Raw genomic sequence first — 23,670 nt, 5'->3', positions numbered from 1 at the left:
ACTTACCGACGAGATGAAGTGATAACACATTTTGTAACAAGGTTAGTTAGCCTACTAAAGAAATGGTGCCTTGCTAGGTACCGTTAGCTTGTGATAGTTGGAAGCATCAAGTGTTGAACATCACTCTATGCACAATGAGGGTAAAGAACAGACCTGCTGTTTTCCTATTAGTGCGTTCACGTTGTAACCAACAGAAGTCGCTGGTGAGCTTTCCAACCAAGCCGCCCCACTGTAACTGTAGTTTAAAAAACATCTTAAAAATACGTTACAAAAAAAAAAATAATAATAATAATAATCCCCGATGCTTAGGCCCGGCGGGGGGTCAATTCAGGCCCGGCGGCCCGCCGGGCTTGCAATACACTGGCGGAAACCCTGTAGTATCTAACACTAAGTAAACTAAGCATTAAGTACAGTTTAGTGGTAGGAATAGACGAGCAGTGTTGGGCTGATTGACCGGTTTGTGTTTGTGTTGTGTTGTGTTTCACGTTGCGTTGAACAGTACATGTTGATCAGACTGTACAAATTCACACAACGACAGCCATAATCCATAACCGTTTCTTAAAGGGTTACTTCGCATTTTTACACCCAGTACCAATGCGCTACTCATGACAAATTATGTGCTTAACTTTGCTCTCGCAAAATCTCGCTCTGCCTCCCAATCAAACCAGTCTACATCCGAAACTGCCTATGCTGTATGCGTGTTTGCATGTACAGTATGTATGTGTATGCATACTTCTCATAGTCTACATTTATATGCATTACTCTGATCACTTTCTCATAACTAACACTTAAAGAAATAAGGAAATGATATCTGAAAAAAAGTTTTCGATGTACAAAAATGCCAAGTTACTCACACATACAAAGCACTACAAGTCATTAACACTTCCAAAATATGGCCTGCCATTAAAAGGACTGTTATCAAAATTACACCAAGTTACAATAAAAAAATATTGGCTACCTTAGCTAACACAAATTAAACATGCTGTATTCCAAAGCAATGTTGCCACTCAATGCTTCCTACATTCTGTCAAGTAAGTTGGCCCTGTGTTTTTTCATCTTACCATGTGAAGAGAATGTGGTCATTCAAACTATTCAGTGTCAAATCAAAGTATCACATAAAAAAATGGCCTCATGGAAGAACACGGCATTTAACTGAATGTTCTCAACAGCTGAGGAACATTTACACACCACGAAGGATAGCCTGGCCTTAACCTTATCTTATTTTATCTTTCCATGGGGCTCCCGCTCCTTATCTCACCCTGAGTTCAAAGACCGCTCCAGCCCGTTTCCTCGGCCTGAATCCACGGGATTGCTCCAGTCCTGTCCTTTGCTCCATGGTCATGCATTGCTTCAGCCTTGTTCCTACCTTGCCTTGCCTCAATGCTGTCTGGACCACCAGATCCATCATCTGGCTCCTCTAAACTGCACTATTCTGACCTATACTATTTGATCTTCTATTGTTCCGGTTAGCTTTCACCTCAGCTGTAACCTGCTTAACCCATTTTATTTGCAGTCTGCTACTTTACACCAGGCTGGCCAGTGGAGGATGGGCTCTCCCTCTATAGCTGGGTTCCTATTGAGTTCTCTCCCCACTGGGAGTTCTTTACCTTATGTACTTGCTATTTGGGGGACTTGTGTTTTCTCAGTCTCTTGCCTTGCTACTGTGTAAAGTGTCTTTGTGACAGTTCTCTGTAAAAAGCACTATAAAAATAAAACTGAACTGAATTGAAATTGGAATAGTCAGTTCTATTGAGGGTGGTACCCCCTGGATCCCCACAATACAAATATCCTTTCTTAGTTCTTATTCTTTCTTTATTCATTCACTCTTTTTTCAGTCAAAAGGTGTCCTTCTGGAAAACATCAATGTATAAAACAAGTTCATAATAGTTACTTGTCATACACATTAAATTCACTTAGAAACAGTCAAACCACTTGGTTTTACCTTGCTCATTGCTCTGACATACTTCTTGCAGTAGTAGCTCTCTAATTATCTCCACCAGGCGAGAGCGTGTGTGTGTTTCTGTATCTGTCCGCAGCTAATCTCGCATACTACTGGGCCGATCAGTCTAATACTTGATGTCCATGCTGACAGCAGGCCAAGGACCTGAAGTCTCGGATATTTTGCAAATCGGTCAATGACAAGTATTTTATTTGAATTAATTTCCATCATTCCCCATTGAAATACATTGAGCGCTAACTCCTCACTCCTCCTAATCGGCCGGTAGTGATCAACAACTGCTTCCGTTTGGAATAAAAGACCACCGATGTAAAATGTCAATTTCAACGTTTTAATGGCAACAAAATAATCTGCCAACTAACAGGGTACGTTAATGTTTGAATCTGGCAACTATTTTGTTGGCATTTTCATGTTGAAACTAATATTTTACATCGCTGGTCTTTTGAAATTGTTCCTGTCCAGATTTGAAACGAAAGTGCCGAACTATAACGTCCACGTTAGCTCTATCTAACACATCGTGGCTGATATGAATGAAATTAACTAACATGTCACCACCTTTAGCATCACTTCACTGAATCTGCGTTTTTGGGATTTTCAGTGGCACATGGTAAAAACATGTAATATTGTATTTGTCTGGTTGCATTGATTGTGTAACCTCTATTGTTGCATCAGCAAAGCTAACACGCCTGGCGGAGATCTGCACTCTACTGAGTGCACTCTTCTAGTTTGTATATGCAAACAGAGGCTGTGTGAAAGAAGGCAGTCTCTCCCAGCAATGCTTTTATTAGTTCTCAAAGCTTACAAAAAAATTTCACACAAAATGCACATATTACCATTTCATTTTCCTTCCCATAGGAACTACTTTTCATTTGCACAATTCAGGTGAGAAATGTGAGCACTCAAATCCATATCACACTGTTAACACTTCAACTCACGGGACTCAACGACAAACAGCAGCTTGCGGTCAAATTACCCCTGCTCTTATTTTAAAAGGTACATATACAGGAATGTACATTTTGGGAACAGGCTATTCATGTAGCCCATAACATTTTTGTGCGTAACAGAGTGAAATTTATGTTTATTCACAGAACATACTGTGCAACTTAATAGTCATATAGTTTTGAGCACAGTCTATAGGCTAATGTCATCCATGTTAGTTTCACATAGGATATATGGGAGAGTCGGTATAAATGTAACATCAGAAATGTAACACGATCAATAACTTTTTGTGCACTGCAGCTATAGTAGCCATTTCAGAACTGTACATATGCAATTCAGTCCTCTACCAAAGGATGAATGGAAAATAAACCGCTATCTGTTCACATGCATTTATAATAAGCACACACCACATTGGTCTGTATAGTAGGCCATTTGGTTTTGTTTGCTTTTAGTGGATAAATAGGCTTTGGCCAAATTCATTCAACTTTTCATTTATTGCATGCGAGCGTGGTGTGGGGATTGCTGGTTTAAGCAGCCACACCTGCCCTGGGTCAAGTTAATTAGACCTGGCTAATTAGATAATTGGTTAGATAATTGGCCAGGCTAATTGGACCCGGGAACAGGGGTGGCTGCACCTGTGCCTAATCGGTGCGCACAGGTTAAATCTGCCATCCTCACCCACACAAGGAGAGCCTCTCTGTCATGACAGTGTTTGACATCTGCTCCTTGGCTGTAACATCTTGCTAACCTCGCCAATAAATGAGGATTTGTTTGAACATCGTCTCCCTGTGTCTCTGTGCTGGAGGGCCCCTTGGAAAGCCGCTTCGGTGGCCTGTGGCAGGCTCATTTGCCACAGTGAGATAGCCCAACTTGTTCGAAATTTAACAGTCTGTTGTCAACAAGATAAATGCCCCCTTTTGCAATGCTGTAGAACATTAAACATAACTTCCTTCACAGGTCACTACATTGTCCTCATGCCACTTTGCAGAACTTACAACAGTAGGCTACCAAGAAGTTTTGATCAACAGTAATTTATTGTAATGGTAGTAAAAATCCAACATAGGCCTAACTTATATGACTCAATTAAGTTATGAAGGTAACTGAAATGGGTAATGACTACTGTCAGGTCAGAGCCGTTTGAATTAAAATTGCAGTGCTAGGCTAAATATTTTCTGAGTAAATAAGCAAAATCCAAAAACTGTTATATTTATATGGACTCTCCCCTCGGTCTGCAATAAGTATACAGTAAAATTGTTTTTAAATTTTGTCTACAGTCGTGTCTCACCTGTCAGAATTCAGTACCTTGTTTATTGAATAAGGGAAATAACCAATTATTGAAATTATAGAATTATTGAAATAAACCATTTTTAAATAAATTGATGTGTAGAGAATAGTTTTTCAATGCATCTTTGTGAGAGACTGGTAAAGATGTGTGTAAACAAGAGATGCCCACAACAAGCGAGCAAGGGTAAAGTGAAACCTGACACCACAACATTTTGTATAAAAATTAGTTGAAGAAAACATGTCTTAATGTGACCAATGCTTTTAAAATAAACTGAACAAAAATATAAACACAACACTTTTATTTGCAGCCATTTTAATGTGTTTAAATAATACCTCAAAGATTTTTTGTATGTGCACAAAGATCTTATTTCTCTCAAATTTTGCCCACAAATTTGTCTATATCACTTTTAGCTAGCATTTCTCCTTTGTCAAGATAATCCATCTCCTGCACGGCATATCAAGATGCTGATTAAAAGCCATGATCACTACACAGGTGTTCCTTATGATGGGATCAATAAAAGGACACCCTAAAATGTTGACTTTTTGTTGTTCAACACCATGTCACAGATGCCTCAAGAGTTAAGAGATCATGCAATTGGCATGCTGACTGCAGGAATGTCCTGTAGAGCTGTTGCCAGAGTAATGGGTGTTTATTTCTCCACAAGCGTTGTTTCAGAGATTTTGGAAGTTCGTCCAACAGGCCTCACAACCGCAGACCACATGTAACCACGCCGGCCCAGGACCGCCACGTCCGACTTCTTCAACTGCGGGATCGTCTGAGGCTAGCCACACGGACATCTGATGAAACAGTTGGTTTACACAACCGTAGAATTTCTGCACAAACTGTCAGAAATCGCCTCAGGGAAGCTCATCTGCATGCTCGACATCCTCACTGGAGTCTTGATTTGTCTGCAGTTGGCGTCACAATCGAAGTGAGTCGGCAAGAGCTCACCTTCGCTGGCCACTGGCACACCGGAGAATGGTCTTCACTGATGAATCACGGTTTCAGCTGTATAGGGCAGATGGCAGGCAGCGTGTATGGCATCTGGTGGGTGAGCGGTTTGCTGATGTCAATGTTGTGAACAGAGTGGCCCATGGTGTTGGTGGGGTGTTGGAATGGCAATTTGAATGCACAGAGATATCGTGATGAGATCCCAAGGCCCACTGCTGTGCCATTCATCCACTGCCATCACCTCATGTTTCAGTATGGCAATGCATGGCCCCAGGTTGCAAGGATTTGTACACAATTCATCGAAGCTGAAAATGTCCCAGTTCTTCCATGGCCTGCATACTCACCAGGCATGTCACCCATTGAGCATGTTTGGGATGCTCTGGACCGGCGCATACGTTCCAGTTCCCACCAATATCCAACAACTTTGTACAGCTATTGAAGAGGAGTGGGACAATATTCCACAGGCTACAATCAACAATTTTATCAATTCAAGGAGTAGGATGCGAAGGAGATGTCTTGCGTTGCATGAGGCAAATGGTGGTCACACAAGATACTGATCGGTATTTTGTTCATTTCATGGTATCTTCTTTTTTGGGGAATCTGTGACTAACAAATGCATATCTGTATCCCCAACCACATGAAATCAATAGGTAAGTACTTAATTAATCTATTTCAGTTGACTGATTTACATTTATTATCTTTGAACTCAATAAAATCTTCATAAATTATAAGTGTTGCATTTATATTTTTGTTCAGTGTAGTACTTATTGTGTCTTTTTATTTATTTAACATAAGGGGCATAACTGGCCCTACCTATGGGCACAAGCAACCCCAAGGAGCAGTTGTTGGAGTCAATATGTGCCCTTCATGCTAGCGACTGAATTATTCATTTATATTTTAATGTTTGTAACGATCAGAACAGACTAGCCATCTAGCTTTAGCGCCATTTTGCCAGTTCTGTCAAATATGGTAATAGTAAGTTTGTCACTCCTTTGAAGGGATTATTTCATTGTACATTAACCCTTTGTGGTTCAGTTTGGGCCAAACTGGAACATCCTTTTTAGCCAATCAACACTGAAAAATGAAGTGCTTAAAATGTGAGAATAGGCTGCATTGTGTTATCATTAATCTATAACCATTTTGATATCGGGTGACTTTTTAAACGAAATAAATAAACATTAAAAGAAAAGATTCCACAAGTAATAAGCTAAATAAAAGTTTTCCCTAAAATTACACACCACTGGCTTCACCTGTGAAGTGGTCTAGTGGATTAAAGTTGATCCCGATTGCAGCATTTATTCTCACGATTTTTCTACACCTTTGGTTCAGGCGCAGGTTACTCTAAAGTGCAGCCATGACAATTTAGCCTATTCTCCATAATGCAGGGGTGGCAATGTTTTGGACATATTTATACAATTATACAGGTGCAGCAATTTGTTTTATAATTAGATTATCATTTTGTCAGAGAAGTGAGGATTAAGCAAAAATGTTTATTTTCTGAATCCAGTGGTTACAACAGGCAATGCACTTAAAATGTTAAAATGTTCAGCTATCCGAATACTGAACACAAGCAGTATTGTGCTAAAACCTCACAACCTCACAATTATTGAAAATTACAATTATCAATTAATTTGGAAAATTCTGTAAACTGGTGGAATAAATAGTGTGGTTGCTTCAGCAGTTGTTTAGCTGTTAACTGATAAAGAAGTGAGAGTGCATATTGAAACCTTACCAGGATAACCTTATGACCATTATTGTAAGGGTTAATTTAATTGGCGAGCTATAGCATGGGCAAGTAGGATAAATCCGGCATAAGATTATTATTATTATTATTATTATTATTGCTATTATTATTATTATTGTTATTATAATAGTAGTAAAACTAGCATTTGTTGTATTATTAATGTGCTGTTATTATTACATCATTATTGACATATTATTCTTCATCATACACTTCTGTAATAATAATAAGAAGAAGAAAAAGAAGTATTCACTTTGTGGTATACAGGATCTCATAAAAAACACGTTTTCAACGTACAAAAATGCCAAGTTACTCAAAAGTATTGATATCAAAATGACGCCAAGTTACGGTACTACAAACGATATAGGCTATCTTGCCTCACCGAAATGACAAGATGTATTTCAAAGCAATGCTACCCAATATTTCCTCAATTCTTTCAAGTCACTTGGCCCTGTGTGTATATAAGCGTGCAGTACATAGACAGGCCAAACATATGTGTGGATGGCTCTCACACAGTCAAGTCATTGATTGAATAGGCGTCTATATGTCCAATTTGTATTGGTATGTGTGTATTTTGGTGCCCAGCCTTTCTGTTGCATGAATGATTGTATGTTTCTTGGTATAAATGTCTGTTCGTAAATGTAACATGCTGCGAGGGAAATGTCCCCATGGGGATAAAAAAGTTCTCTATGTATGTATGTACAATATGTATTTTACATGCAGTATTTATTGTACGTAGCAGATATACAATAACTTGTACATTTACTCAAATTCAGTTCAGAAGCAAGTATAAACATGTTTTCTGGAGAAATATGCTTCCTGTAGTGACTGACCAGCAGGTTTCTACATGAATTTCAATGTGTTCCATGAGGCAATACGAAATATTTGACACTTTGATCTGACACAAAGTTTGCATGACATTGTAATATGGTAAGATTACAAAACACAGGGCCAAGTGACTTGAAAGAATTGAGGAAATATTGGGTAGCATTGCTTTGAAATACATCTTATGTAATTTCGGTGAGGCAAGATAGCCTATATCGTTTGTAGTACCGTAACTTGGCGTCATTTTGATAAATACTTTTGAGTAACTTGGCATTTTTGTACGTTGAAAACGTGTTTTTTATGAGATATCATTTCTTTTTGCAAAGCGTTTTATTACGAGAGTGAGAAATGCGAAGTGACCCTGCAAGAAACGGTTGTGGATTATGGCTATCCTTGTGTGAATTTGTACAGTCTGATGAGCGTGTACCGTTTAGCAGTTTCGGTTTGCTATACATGTAAAACAGTGGCTGTGACAAAGGGTGCGGTGGCGTAAATGTAAACGCATCAGTGTATGTAGGCTACTCACGGATTTGACGGCCATCCAACGAGCCTTGATTGACAAAAGAATCAGCAAGCCCGTAGAATTAGAGCTCCCTAGGTCGCAACTTGTGTACCCTTGTCCTGCTCCGTTGTCTGTTATTTCGTGAAGATGCACTTTTAGTGTTTGTAAGGTTTATAAGGCATTTTGATAGGCTTATCTGCAGGTAGGAATCCTCTTCGCTGTTTTGTTAAGCTAGAACCGGAAAAGTTGATAGGTGAGAATAGGAGCAGACGCATATGTCCCAGCAGGCTTTGCATATGAGAAAATAACAACAGTGTGAGATAAATTAGGCGAAATGATGAAATTGCGTAGTTGAAACAGTATGTTTTTAGCAGAATGGGCATGTAGGTGAAGGTTGACATGATCACAGACTATAGTGCGAAGTAAATGAAGTGACCATGAGCGAGCTTAGTTTCCTTATCAAACGGTATATATAACAGTCTGTATTAAACATTAGTTGTTAAAGCGGAGGGTTAAATAACGTGTGAAATCTATTGCGCTGCTGTGTTTTTCTCATGTTCAGTGCTAGTAGTTATAATTGAATGAATCATGATTTTAAATGTAATGTTTTAATGCGGAGTTGCAGAACGTACATATGTAGTAATTGTTTGTATGTGGCTAGATAGAGAACAGGGCAAGGTAACATGAATGTAGAAATGTGGCGTTTGCTGATAAGAAGGTTTTGTACGGTAGCCAAGTGAAGAAATATAGTTAGTAGAAATGGCACAGTGGTGAACTGGTGTAACTTTTTAATAAAAGGAATACACCTGCGGTCATGAAATGCATATGGGTGGCCGTGAGTGAGTTTTGGTAAAACGTAAAGCGTAAGAAAACGTTAGTGTAAAAGAGGAAATGATCTGCCTGAGGGCGAGGCAGGATTCAAGCCTTAAACCGGAGGTGTACCAGTCTGTGACTTCGTTAGTGCAGCACCATGCCATAGCTATGCAATGCGTGAAATATCATTACCAAACCTGCCGGTGGTTTTAAAGAAGAACACAGGCCAGTAAGCACAGAAGAGCTCCCGTTGAATCCATATGGCTTAGCAATATTGTATCCAGTTAATATTAATAACTGAACATACAGACGGTACGTCATAATGCAGTGTATACGTTCGGTGAACGGCGGGTAGATATGGTGCAAAAGCAATAATTGATAAGTAGTAGACAATTATTAGTGAGGGTCGAAGCAGGTTAAAGAAACGTGTTCCTAGCTGGGCTTGAACCTACGATCCCGTGTTCCCAAAACTGTAACCTTGCCCACTAGGCCACAGGGGGACTAGCTGTTTAAACTGGAAATGTTTCAGAGTAAAAAGGTATGGATATTTTGCGTGTGTACGTGCGTTTTTGATTGGGTCGTGTTGGTGAAGATTTGGCTGGTGTCAGTGAAATGTCCAATGGGGAGACATGTTGTTAGTGGGATAGGCAGGAAAAATAAGAATGAGAAGAAGAAGAAGAAAGAGAAGAAGGAGAAAACGCAAAATCCCCTTAGTTTGGGGCTTTATTGTGTGGACATGTGAAGTTGTTTATGAATTCTGTCTGTTGAAATGGGGTCAGAATGTACAGAATTTAATGTTTTTAAGGGCTGAGTGTCTGTGGCTGTTGTGGTTATTTCTGTGGGGAACCCTGAAAAGTGCCAAACTCTCGGTGCTGTATAGGTATGGGGCATGCCCCCGCCAAGGCGTAACTTGGCAGGATGGCATACCTGCCATCCCAATATATATAAAGTGTAGCCTAGACAGCGCATTCCAAAACATTACACCAATATAGCTTGGAAGGTGTATTTGTTTAATGGCTGCTACAAGTCTAGATAGTCTAGTTGTGTCTTACCATACATGTAACAGCAATATGGTGCTGAAAATAACAAGTACTAAAATACTAGATAGATAGAAGACATGTCTCAAATTAACTTTCATTTTAAAATATACAAAAGTTAACCACAAGAGGGAGCCAAATGCCTACAAATAGGCAGAACATGCACAATGGCCTACACAATGAAATTGCTAAAAATCGTTACATATGCTGATTAAAAACTTTTTTGTCTGATAAATGTCTCAATTGTAACATGTTACATCTAGTGAAGCATTTTTCCAGATAGGGGTGCAGTATTTATTAAGTTTAATATTAACATATTTATGCAGGCTGGATTACAAAGCCAACTGGCATCGCTATACTGGTCTCTAAATCCAGTTTTTATGCAACAGCATATGAATTTGCAATTGAGAATTTGCATGATGCCTGTCTGTTGTGATATTGCTACATTGCCACAATTGTAAGTATTTTGTTATGAATAAGCTTGGTGGCTTGCTTCGCAGGCACAAAATGGCATCTTTTCCATTTTCTCTGTCCTATTGGCTGAAAGAGCATCACGTATACTATTTCTATATGTCCTATTGGCTGAAATGGCTCAACATATGCCACTGTTGCAATTTACTTTTCATTCCCCTTTCATTATCTATGGGATTTTTCCCCAGAAAACTTAAATATTATAATAAATGTTTGTAAAATTTTGAGCAAGCACACTTCTTAAAAGCAGTGTCTAGCTTACAAGCTGTATGAGTAGCATGCAGAGATTTAGGCAGAAAAAAATATAATATGAGAAGAACAAGAATAAGTATGCAATAAAACAGGCAGTGTGTTGCTGAAGTAACCACATTAATAAGAATAATAGGTATGCAAGAGAACAATCTGAAAATAAGAACAGTGAGTCTGATAAGCCAGACCTTGCCTTAGTGTTACCCTCTTCCAGTTAGTGCCACAGGTAAAAGGAAACAAGCTAAAAACACACAACCAATAGTCACCACCAAAATAAAAGAGAGGAAAACTCTTCTTCAAGGCTCAAAGACTGAACAGAACAATAATTTTAAATCCCCATCCTTTCCTACAGGCTATCAATTCCTTATTGTCACTACCTAGTCAAATCCTAGTTAACATTAATGTCAACGTATCCAACTTTAGAATACTGTAAGGTATGCAATCATTGGGCTGGCAGTAACAAAAGTGACATGAGCGCACCCTATATGACTCAAGATGTGCGAGCCGTAAATCTTTACAACCCAGTTTGGTTGCTTTTGATCAAAAAAACACTGAAAAGAGTGGTGGGACTAATGAAGACTTCCATTTGACAGGAATTGATTCTATAATCTTTGATAGCATAAATATTACATATCAAAAGGAATAACTCATTTAAATACAGCATGTTTATTAGGGGTCCAAAAACTATATTTTCTGGAACCCCATTGTTTTTGTTAGGATCCCTTTTGTTCCTCCTCTTCCACCTCACAGAACTGAGCCGTATGGCCAAGGCTTACTTGGATGTATAAACTCTCGGACCCCTTAAATTTTGGCACAGACTGAACACTTGATGATACTGTAGTGCATTTAACAATATTATGACATTTATGAGCACAGTACCCACCCCCCGTTTGCCCTAGTGTCACAAAATTTGGTCCTTCTCATGAGAAACAAATTTGCACCAGAGTCCACCATATAGAATTTTCTGCCATTTTGATTTTTTTGGAAAACTCTTCCTCCAACAAAAACGTATCAATTTGCACAACATTTGGTATTGTGGCTCCACTCACATACCTTTATATAGTCATTCATTTTCTAACACTTATGCCAAAATTTGGATTTGGAATCATTAGCATTTTTATGGAAATTTATTGGATAGTTGAATTTCCATAAAAATGCTAATAATTCCAAATCCATTTAGCAATGTTATGAAACATAGGTATGTGCATTGACAGTCAGAGGAACACTCCAGCCCTAAGCCAAACCAAACTACATGTGGCATTACAGAGATCCAGATATGAAAAAATATTCAAATTCACTAAAATTCATTTCCTTTGCCAAATTCGTTTCACACTTGTTACAATAACAAAAAGCCCTCATTAGGAACACAGGGCCAAGTGACTTGAAAAAATTTATGAGACATTGGGTAGCATTGCTATGGAATACAGCTTCTTTAATTTCTGTGAGGCAAGATAGCCTATATTGTTTGTAGTACAGTAACATGGTGTCATTTTGATATCACTACTTTTAATGGCAGGCCTGGATTTAGCCAGTTTGAATGAATGACTTAATGACAGTGCTTTGTAAGTGTGAGTAACTTGGCATTTTTGTATGTAGAAAATGTGTTTTTAACAGGTGGCAAGGATCTCATTAAAATTCACATGTGCAGTACAAGCTTGTTTTGCTACCTTTGGTGTTGCTGCTTAACTTCACTCTTTTTCTCTTTCCAACATTTTGGCCCCCATCCTGTTCTTCCTGCAGATTGGAAAACAAAAGGTATTCAATAGCAGCCACCATGTTACAACCATTACCACAGCATCCACGTCATCAAAATGGTTTGCAAGTAAGATGAGGTTAACCATTTAGGTACTGCAAATTTAAAAAGGAACAGGAATGAATTTTCAAAATCTAAAATCAATGAGTAATTTATTTTTACCTAGGAATCAAACAGACATACTGCAGCATATTGCAAGTGGCTATCAAGTGGCATGTGTCATCGCTCTAAAAAAATATACACAAGCACGATATTTCAATTAACCCAACTGCAGTGCCTGCAGACCTACCTCTTTAGCGGACTCATCAGGGCTGGCAGCTGCCGCAATTCCTAGAGTGAACCACAAACAATTCAGAACAGGAATGAAAAGCTTTTTGTTTCTTCAGAAAAGAAGCACCATATAGGAATTTAAATTGGTGTGCACAGCATGGAAATTGTAGTGCCAATACCAATTACCAGTGTTTCACTGGCCAAACTGGCTGATGCCAACACCTCAGTTGCAGTATACTGAAACATAATGCTTCCAACAAAGTTTCCATACATGGGGAAGCAGATTAGCACTCATGAAAGGAAAAAGCACAATGTTATTTGTACAACAGTATTTCAAATTGATTACTTTTGGATTTACACTTGTGCAATGTAGCCCCAATAATGTCTTTGTTGTCACAGTCTGATAATTTCAAAAGAAATCAATAATAAGAGCAGAGATTCCATCCTATGGTTAGAGTAGCCTACGTCATTTGACACATTATTGTTCTTACTATCATTATTATCATTATTATTATTATTATTATTATTATTATTATTATTAATAATAATAATAATAATAATAATAATAATAATAATATTATGTAGGACTTACACCCCACAAGGACTACACATGTAAAACAAGGACACTACAGTTAAGAGTAGCAGAAATCCCTCTTCTCATGGGATTTCCCCAAAATATTGTTTTATTGCTTCATATAGCCAAGTTTCAGACTAGAGGCTTTTGCCCAAATAGTTTTTAAATCATAGGGAAAGTTTTACATTTAAAAAATGTATGGGAGTCAGTGACAGATTGTGGATTTTAAAAGGAGGCATGGAGAACAAATTATGAGAAAATTGTATGACAGTCAATCGAAGATTTAGCTGATTTTTTTATTTTTATTTTATTTTTTCATTCAAGCATATGGCAACATTTCACACAGCTAGCAGAGCTGCACATAGCTAGTTGATTTATTCACTTGTTTGTTTGGAGCAAAATTATCTGAAGTGGGAGTTGGCCCACCCAAATATGGTATTTACTTGCTTTTTTCTATGAGCAACACACTATACTTTTGCATTTGCTATTTTTTCTTTCAAATTTCAAAGTGACAGACAGCTCTTGTTTCGCTGCGAGCTGCCTCTCTCCTCCCTCTTGTTGCCGGCATGTACGTAGAGCAGAGCAGGGAGGACCGTGCCTGGATCTGAACATAATTAAAAGACAGTCGGGCGGTCATATCAGCGCCAGGTAACAAAATATTTACATTTTTTCAAAATCAGTAAAACTTAGCTGTTGTTATGCATCATTTCTTCAAAAGAAATTTCCGTCTGCCCCAACCAAGACTGCAAAGTTACCAATGACTTTAAAGCCCTTAACTTATGTTTAGAATTTGTAGGTGATTTTATTACCCTCCAAATCATTCTGATAGCATAAAAGTTAGTATTAGTTAGCATTCCTTTTGCATGATGTTCATTCTCTCTGTCGCCGGTACAACTTTACGTACAGATTTAATTTTCATCTAAGGACACAGCCAAAGTAAAAATACTTAAATAAATAAATAAAACTGCCCTAACACAAAATACAAATAAAGTGCCCAAACACAAAATGTGAACTCTATCACAAAAAACATGGCCAATACATTTTTTACTGAGCAAATTGTTCACTTCGATGGGGACTATTTTCAGTATTTCCGTACCATGCCGAACTACTGTCCATATATCGAAAAAGCAATCATTGTCACTTTATAAAGTGGTTTCAATAAAGTACAAAGACCAGGTTCATCATAATGATGAATTATGCAGAGCAAAGCAACAGGACGTCTTTTTGACTTGTTTTAATCATTTATTGGACAACAATGGAGTTCTGACACTTCCGGTATATCGGCATTGGCAAGATGGACAATAATTGTTAGTCAGACTTAAATTCATTGAAAGTTGGAAAGAAACATTATTGGCTTTGCCATTTTCATAGGATAAGTGGACGATACTGAAGGGAAAAAAATTACCGGTGTTAGTCCCATACAAGTAATATTTTAATATTGTACATGACATTTGAAATAGTGACAGATAGATATAACGTTCAAAGAGTGTGTTAATTGTGGTTAGAGTGATAGAGCTTTTGTTTACATCATGCATTGCAATGCTCCAATTGGTTGTTCACTAGTGGTCCGCAGTCTGTGGTCATAGCAGCTGTCACATCGCAAGATTCTGGCCGAAGATTTCTGACACTGAGTCTTCTGTTGGAAGCCAAGATTCACTAAATCAGCCATCTGAGATGGCCGAGTTTGGCTCACGATTAAATAGTTCTTATACAATTTGCTAATTTTGTCTGTGACTGCAAAATCGTGGTAAATAATGCATAGTGTATACCCGCCTTATGCAGAGCATGATTAGACAATGGCTGTGTCCCAATATGAAGTTAGCTGCCTTAAAAGGCAGCATTTGAAGGCAACATTTTCACTATTTTTCACACTTGTCCTTCGTAGGCATGTCCCAAACCAAAGTCATCAAAAATGCCTCCTTCTAAGGTGCCTTATTTTGATTAAATTTGAAGGCAGCGTTTGATGCATCCTTCAGCTGGAAGGCTATCCCATAGGTCTTTACGATTTCCTCAGATTTCTCACTTCCATTAAATTAATGGCGGCTCAAACAGCGAAGCGATGAAATTGTGAATAGTCAGTGAACACGATCATTTGTTATAGTCACATCTAAAAGTAAATTTTAATTATTTAATACACTGGAATAATGTATTTAATATTTTTAAACCTTGGTCAGTGAAACGGAACTAGCCAGCTAACTTGCTTGTAATCACATTACTTCCCAATAGAACAATGTAGCTAGCGTTAACTTGGCTTAGAACATACAGTATAGTGAACAACTGAAATCATGATAATCTGGTTAAAACCAAAAAAAGTAGCCAAACTAGAAACTGCATCAACCTTGTCAATGTTCTTCACATCCTTACTCCTTGTGTACTTTCCTGAATCACAATAAACCTCCCATCTATTCTGACCCTCCCAGGAGTGTCATAGTAAATGACAATTTGGTGCCCAGGGTAGAATAGCTTACTGTTCAAAATAGAAATCTCTCCACTAATACAGCTGGTTCAGCAGCTGGCCTACAAGCAGGGGACAGAACACCAGGCTCTCCACAACCAGCAATAAACACCAACATCAGAATGCATCACAGGCTTCAAGCCCTCCTCATGGAGCTGTTGGGAGCCTAGCTCCAAACTCCCTTCAGTCCCATATCAAACTAAAAAAGATGGCATGGACCGCCACACTGTGTGCACCTGGCCAGCAGCTGGGTGGGTGCTGTGTCCCTTATCACTCCTCTCCAGAGAGGCACAGCTAGCTGCACCAGGAGACCATCCTGGGAGTGATCAGAACTGAAGCTAGAGCAGGGGTGGGTAATGAGGGCCGTATCTGTTTCTGGTTTCCATGCCAACTTCTGGCCTTAATTACTTAATTACCCCTAACTTTTATGCCATCTGGCATTTTAGCCACATTTCTTGATAAGCGCATGAATGACAGCTGAAGAAAGTTTTTGTGTCCGTATATGAGAAGTTTTACCGTGATCTAATCTACCAATAAACCAGTGTTGGTGCATACATCCAATTAGCTCATTTTGGCAGAGTAATTGGTGGAAAAAAAAAAAACAGAAGACACACCAGCCCTCCATGACTGGAATTGCCCACCCCTGAGCTAGAGGTTCACTGAACAAGGCTGTGATTGCACTGACCTTTTGCTTAATTCAGTGCCCTGTATAATGTTTGGACTTTAACCACAATTCACATGGTGGTTAAAGTGCAAATTCTAAGCTTTTATTTAAGGGGATTTCTATATTCATAATGTATACATTTCATACATTTTAGTTTCACTACTCTGCGGATGGCCATCTCCAAAGCCATCACCCGGGAACTGGTGCATCTGGTAAGTCGGATGGGGTTACCGAAGGAAATTCTTGACCAAGTTACCCCATTTGTCTCCAAGATCATGACCGACGTTAGTCACCTGCAGCAGATTTATAACCTACTCACGTCAGCATACCACCCCCAAATGGATGGACTGGTGGAACACTTTAACTAGATCCTGATGCACATGCTCTGCCAGGTAGTAGCCATGGACAGTCGCGACAAGGACCAACCCAAGCCCTACGTGCTCTTCTCAATCCATGTGGTTCCCCAGGCTTCGACTGGCTTCCCCCCGTTCAAGCTACTGTATGGACACCGACCCAGGGGCCTTCTCAACCTCACCTGGGAAGCCTGAGAAGAATACCCTGCAGCACGACCAGTCCCACATCTAACACATCCAGGAAATGCGGACCTAGATTGAAGCGGTGATGCTATATAGGGGCGACATAGCTCAGAAGTTAAGAGCGGTAGTCTGGAAAGATACCTAACCCCTAATTGCTCCCAATGAGCTGATTGGTACCTTGCATGGCAGCCTTTCACCGTTGATGTGTGAGTGTGTTTGAGTGAATGGGTGAATGAGAGGCTTCAATTGTAAAGCGCTTTGCATAAAAGTGCTATATAAATGCAGTCCATTTACCATTTACCATGGTGAGGGAGCACATGGAGGAGGCACAACAAGAACAGCAGTGCATCTACAATCAGCCAGCCCAAATCAGGGAGTTCCAGCCAGGTGAGCGAGTACGGCTGTTGGTTCCCAAACCGGAAAATAAATTTCTCGCTTCCTGGCAGGACCCTTACACCATCCGAGAACAAGTCGGACCAGTCAACTACCTGGTGGAGCAGCCTGGATGTCGCTGCACACAGCAGGTGTACCACGTAAATCTGGACCTTGTCAGGTCCAGCAAGCCAAGGAGCACATCGGTCAGTTCAAGAACATTTTCTCCCCTCTCCTAGGAAGCACCAAACTAGCGGTGCACCGGATCAAAACTCAAGGTGAGGTGGCGGTCAACGTGCGAACTTACCGGGTCCCAGCCCAGAGGCGCAGAGTCAGGCAATCGTAGAGGAGGTAGAAAAGATAGGGTCATCAAGGAGGCCTGCAGTCCCTGGTCCAGCCGCATCGTCATGAATCCCAAACCTAATGGCTTCCTCTGGTACCGAAATGACTTCAGGTGGCTGAATGTGGTGTTGGACTTCAACGTCTACCCCATGCCCCGAGCGGATGAATTAATCAAGTGCCTGGATGAGTCACAATTCATTACCACTCTCGACTTAACTAAAGTATATTGGCAGGTACCGCTCCCCAGGCCGACCGGGAAAAGACATTTTCCACTCCAATAAGCCAGTACCAGTTATGCGCTCTCATGTTCAGGTTGCAAGGGGCCCCCGCCATGTTCCTAGGCCTGATGGACATCGTACCATGGCTACTGCAATGCTTTGCCGTGGCATAACTGGACAACATGCTAATGCACTCCGCCAACTGGATGGAACACCTCGGCCACGTTTGATAGGTACTAAAAGCTCTTTGTCGTGATAATCTCACTGCTAACCCGGCAAAGCGTTGCATCGTCCAGAACAAAGCTTCTCGACCTTGACCTGTGGACCTCGACAGCCCACCCAGACATGGTAAAGCTAAGGCAGTGGGATAGGGGAGTGTGGTGCGGGGCCCAGGAGCCCACCATTTAAATTACAAAATGTATTTGAAAATACACTTAAGGAGAGGACTTCCGGTATGGCGCCGAGACGAACAGCAGCATGAAGTAAATGCTCCCAGATGGTCTAGTTAAATCCCCTAATATTTAATTGATATTCGTTTAATAAAGTAAACAAAATAACATGGAAGGGGATAAAACAAAAAAGGCTAGGGCTAAATCACATTTGAGACCTGAAAAGAGCGAGAAAACAACAGAAACAGCAATCGACAACAACACGGATAAAGGTGAAGAGTCCGCAATGTTCCACACCACAGATACTCTACTAGCTATCATGTTAGCCATCCACACTGACATTAAAGCTATTCGTGCCGATGTTAAAACCGAACTAAACAACTTTCGAGACACATTAACGGACGAAGTGAAAAAAGAATTGGTAAACTTTAGAAATGAAGTCAACCAAAATTTGAGCGGAATTGTTACAGATCTGAAGGCCACGGCAGATCGGGTCGAGGAAGCAGAGCAAAGGGTAGCCGAACTCAAAGAAAGCAACTCCGAACTTAAAGAGGCACTCTGTCAGACTTTACAGATTCAAGAAAATTTACAAGACAAGTACATAACATTCGGATATATGCGATTCCTGAGGGAACCGAGGGAAGCAATGCCCAAGAATTCATCGAAGGAGTCATTAAATCAGAATTGTCTGTTACGGAAACAGAGCTTGGAATTCAGTGCTGCCACAGGTCACTCGGGCCCAAACTACCTCCAGATGCACAACCCCGATCAATGGTGGTATATTTCCTTGAATTTAAAACAAAAGAACTGGTACTTCACTCGGCATGGAAAAAGAAGAAAGTTTACTGCAATGGGAAAAGAATCTTCTTTGACCAAGACTACCAAGCGGAAATCCAAAAGAAGAGAAGGCCATTCGCCCCCATCAGAAAAATACTGAAGGAAAAGGGAATTAGATTCCAAACACCTCCACCAGCGAAACTTCGGATTTTCTTGGAGGGTGGCCCGGTTACCTACAGCAGCGTAGCAGAAGCAATGGATGATCTGGAGAAAAGGGGACTGATTCCTGGTGACAAAGAAGCCAGCGGTTCTGCTCCAATCGTGAAATTAAGGAAAACACCCTAGGAAACAGTTCAAGCGACATCATGTAGACGCAGGGATGCACATCAGGAGAGGATTCAGGACAAATTACGAAGATTCCAAAGAGACACTGTCCAACCACCTGATTCATTATAAACTTTAAATGCCAGAAAGAGTGAAAGACTCTTTATTAACGGACATTATAATTTTTCAATTAAAGAATTGTTTATGATAAAGGGTCGGTAAGCTACGAATGATGCCGTTATCTCGCAAATCTATTTAAATTCCCCGTATTGAAGAATGTTTAAAAATGTTAATGATATGGCATATTTGGTTTTCGATTATTCTTTAATCCAACAGAGTACAAATACCTCTATTGAATGATAGGAGGGGCAGGTACTAGGCCAGGCCGTAGCCTACACTAAGGGAAATAATTGACCGGTAAATCTGGGAGTAGACAGTTACTTTCTGTGCATCAAATCAGGTACTGGGAACGTATCTACTTTGCACACTAGAGGGGGCCCTACGTAAAACGGAGGCTTTCCCCCTCAACTAGGAGTTGCAGCTCAAACTTAAAAAATGGAAGTCCATTTATTTTGTACTTTTATACCGTTACATCTGTGTTTATGTTCTGTTCAGAAGTGTATATTTTTTGGTCATCTTGGGTATATATTTCCATACCAATACTCATATAGGGTCCATGCATTACCAGGAATATAGAATAGTTACGTTAAATGTTAATGGGTTACTATCTCCAATCAAAAGAAGCAAGCTCGTAGCAAAGATGAAAAGAGAAAAACAACAAATAATTTTTTGGCAGGAGACTCACCTCTCATGCTCAGAGCATGAAAAACTGGTAAAAATGGGATTTAAAATCTATTACTCTTCTTATAAAGGGGGCCATAAAAGAGGGGTCGCAACATTAATATAAAATAAAGTAAATTTCCAGTTGTCCTCAGAAATTACTGATAAAGAGGGGCGATATGTCCTGGTAAAAGGGCTTATCGACCAAAAGGAAGTTACTTAAGTCAATATATAGACCACCTGGACAGGAAAAATCATTTATTAAGAAAATATTTAATATGATTGCTACGGAAACCTGAGGTGTCCTGATTTGCGGGGGAGACTGGAACATTTAGATGCAATCAAGGCTTGACTCCACTACAAAAGTTCTACAAAATGAACTAGTCAAGAAGCTATACTAATGAGAAAAATGATGAAAGAAATGGGTTTAATAGACATATGGAGGGATCTCCATCCGTTAGAAAAACAATTTACATTCTTCTCCTCAGCAGTCCACTCAAGAATCGACTGCTTCTTTATGTTTGATTCGGAACGGCATAGAATTAGAGACTGTGAGATAGGAGTTAGAGATATGTCTGACCACTCAGGAGTATATCTAACTTTAAATTTGGATAATAAACCCAAACAAACAATCTGGAGACTTAACACTAATTTTCTAAACGACCCACAATTTAAAGAATATACTCGGTAGAACTTAATGAATATTTGGAACATAGCAATAATGGAGAAGGGTCTCCTAGTACTCTGTGGGATGCCGCGAAAGCGGTAACCAGGGGCAAACTCATAAGCTGGTCCTCAGGGGGAAAAAAAAGGAAAAACAAGAGCAACTGAAAGCTCTAATTGATGAACTTAAAGATTTAGAGACTAAACATAATGAACACAATGAACCAAATATAATCAATAGGATAAAAGAAACTAAATTGAAAATAAAAAAAATATATGATCATCAATTGGAGACAAAACTGAAATTTATCAAAAAAGGGTTCTATGAAAATGGACCAAAAGCAAAGAAACTTCTGGCATGGAGGATAAGGAAGCATCAATCAGAAAGGAATCTTTATAAAATCAGAGAACCCAGAACTAATAAGATATGTAACAAACTAGAAGAGATACAACAGTCTTTTGAAAAATACTAAAAAGAACTATACTCTCAACCAAAAAGTGCTGGCCACCCAACTATACTCAGGTTTTTAAACGCATTGGACTTACCATCTCTGGGCAATGAACAAAACAAAACAATAACTCAGGAAATAACCATAGAGGAACTGGACAAAGCCATATCAAGACTAAAGACAAATAAAATACCAGGAACAGATGGTTTCCCAGCAGAATGGTACAAAACATTCAGGGAACAATTTACACCAATGCTCCTTGAGTGTTTTAATTACACACTTAATGGGGGAGAGCCTCCTGTGTCTTGGAAAGAGGCAGTGATATCAATTATTCCGAAGGAAGCTAAGGACAGGACGGAATGCGGCTCGTACAGACCTATATCTGTATTAAATATAGATTATAGATTATATGCATCTATAATTGCAAAACGACTAGAGCACATTATTCCGGATTTAATAGACACAGACCAGACAAGATTTATAAAACAAAGACAAACATATGATAATGTCTGGCGAACTTTGCATTTGATGGATTTTGTAGACAAGACCAAAACCAGCACCCCACTAATTAGCCTTGATGCTGAAAAAGCTTTTGACTCTGTAAGATGGGAGTTTTTTTACCTGGTATTACAGCGTTTTGGTTTTAATGAGAAGGCAATTAATTGTTTTAAATCTTTATACTCATTCCCTACCGCAAGAATTAAAATAAATGGTAATATTTCCAACTCTATTGCTTTGGAAAGAGGCTGCGGACAAGGACGCCCTCTAAGCCCTACTCTCTTTGCTCTATTCATTGAACCACTAGCACAGCGAGCATAAAATATGCAGATGATGTCCTGCTGTCCCTCACCAACCCTGAATCTAGCCTAACTAAAATTATATCCCTCTTTAAACAATTCAGTTCGTATTCAGGATATAAGTTAAATCTACACAAAACCCAAACCCTTATATTTAATCACATGCCAGATTATGATATATATACAAGAAATATGGTTCGAAATTGAACATGCTTTCTGTTAAATATCTTGGGATCCAAATTCGAAGAGACTTACTAGATATTTATAAAAAATAACTATATCCCCATTACTAAAGCTATAAAAGTAGACTTCAATTGATGGTCCCTACTACCACTGGATCTATATAATCAAATAGAGATAATAAAAATGAATGTTTTACCAAGACTGCCCTACCTTTTCCAAGCGTTACCAGTAGAGATACCAACAAAACAGTTTAATGAATGGAGTAGAATGATTTCGGGGTTCGTGTGGAAGGGCAAACGACCCAGGGTACCACTAAGCACACTACAGCTACCCAAGAATCAAGGTGGTAGAGGTCTCCCATCATTAGAATATTACTACAAGGCAGCACAGCTAAGGCACTTGGTCTGTTGGTGTAATAAAGAATATGATGCTAAATGGAAAGACCTGGAACAAAGTCAACTTGAGATACCCCTTCAATCTATACTGGGAGATAGAATCCTTAAACAGACACACAAGTAATTTAAACTATTGGACAACAGTCCCCCTGGAAATTTGGTTTAAGGAACGCAGAAACCCGGAGTTAGAAAGAAAGGGGAAAATATAGAGATGGACTGCCTACGACAGAAAATTTAGACCTGCACAGTTGGATGGGAGATCTACAAAGTGGAATCTGAAGGGTATAACATCGTACTGCCTCATTTCCACAAGTAGAGGGTTGGACAGTTTCCAGAATCTCACAGATACATATAATTTGGAAAAACAAGATTTTTTTTAGATATCTGCAGGCCAGGCATTACTTTGACAGGAATATCAGACATGAGGAAGACGATATACCTACTTCGGTGAATATATTTACTGAGGCATATAAACGCAACCTCAATAGAAAGTTAGTATTAAGAATTTATTCCTGCTTACAGTGAGCCAAGAATCACTCAACAATATATGTAAAACTAAAATGGGAGAAGGAAACAAACATAAACATCACTGAGGAGGAATGGTTAAACTTATGTAAAATGCAAGCTGCCACCTCAAATTTAGATTACTGGAGGGAATTCATATGGAAAAATATAATCAGGTTCTTTATAACACCTAAAATTAAATACTTACAAACAGGTAAACAGGACCACAGTTACTGCTGGAGGTTGTGTGGGAGATCATTATTACATTTTCTGGAACTGTAATATAATTTAGTCTTATTGGCAGGACATAACTGCAGAAATAAATGAAATACTGGGAATAGAGCTTGAATGCAATTTTAAAACAATATACCTGGGCATCCCCCCCATTAAAATCAAATCCAAAGATAAATACCTTTTTAGTATCTTACTTGCAGCCAGTAAAAAAGCGATAACTA

The 23,670-nt window shown here is 39.3% G+C and overlaps 1 protein-coding gene across 5 annotated transcripts in view; it reads right to left on the bottom strand.

Moving 5' to 3' along the window:
• The window catches only part of ubr3 (ubiquitin protein ligase E3 component n-recognin 3), a 418,217-nt gene that overhangs the window by 355,878 nt on the left and 38,669 nt on the right, over positions 1-23,670 (bottom strand). For all 5 annotated transcript variants that reach the window (XM_035408072.1, XM_035408075.1, XM_035408074.1 and 2 more), the window contains 2 exons: positions 12,813-12,853; positions 12,438-12,504 (listed from right to left, as the gene is read on the bottom strand). In XM_035408072.1, the coding sequence (XP_035263963.1) occupies positions 12,438-12,504; positions 12,813-12,853 (108 nt within the window). The remainder of the gene's footprint in view (positions 1-12,437; positions 12,505-12,812; positions 12,854-23,670) is intronic.

This window comes from Anguilla anguilla, chromosome 3 (assembly GCF_013347855.1).
Source record: "Anguilla anguilla isolate fAngAng1 chromosome 3, fAngAng1.pri, whole genome shotgun sequence".
NCBI lineage: Eukaryota > Metazoa > Chordata > Actinopteri > Anguilliformes > Anguillidae > Anguilla > Anguilla anguilla.
This window is presented reverse-complemented; position numbering and strand designations above follow the sequence as displayed.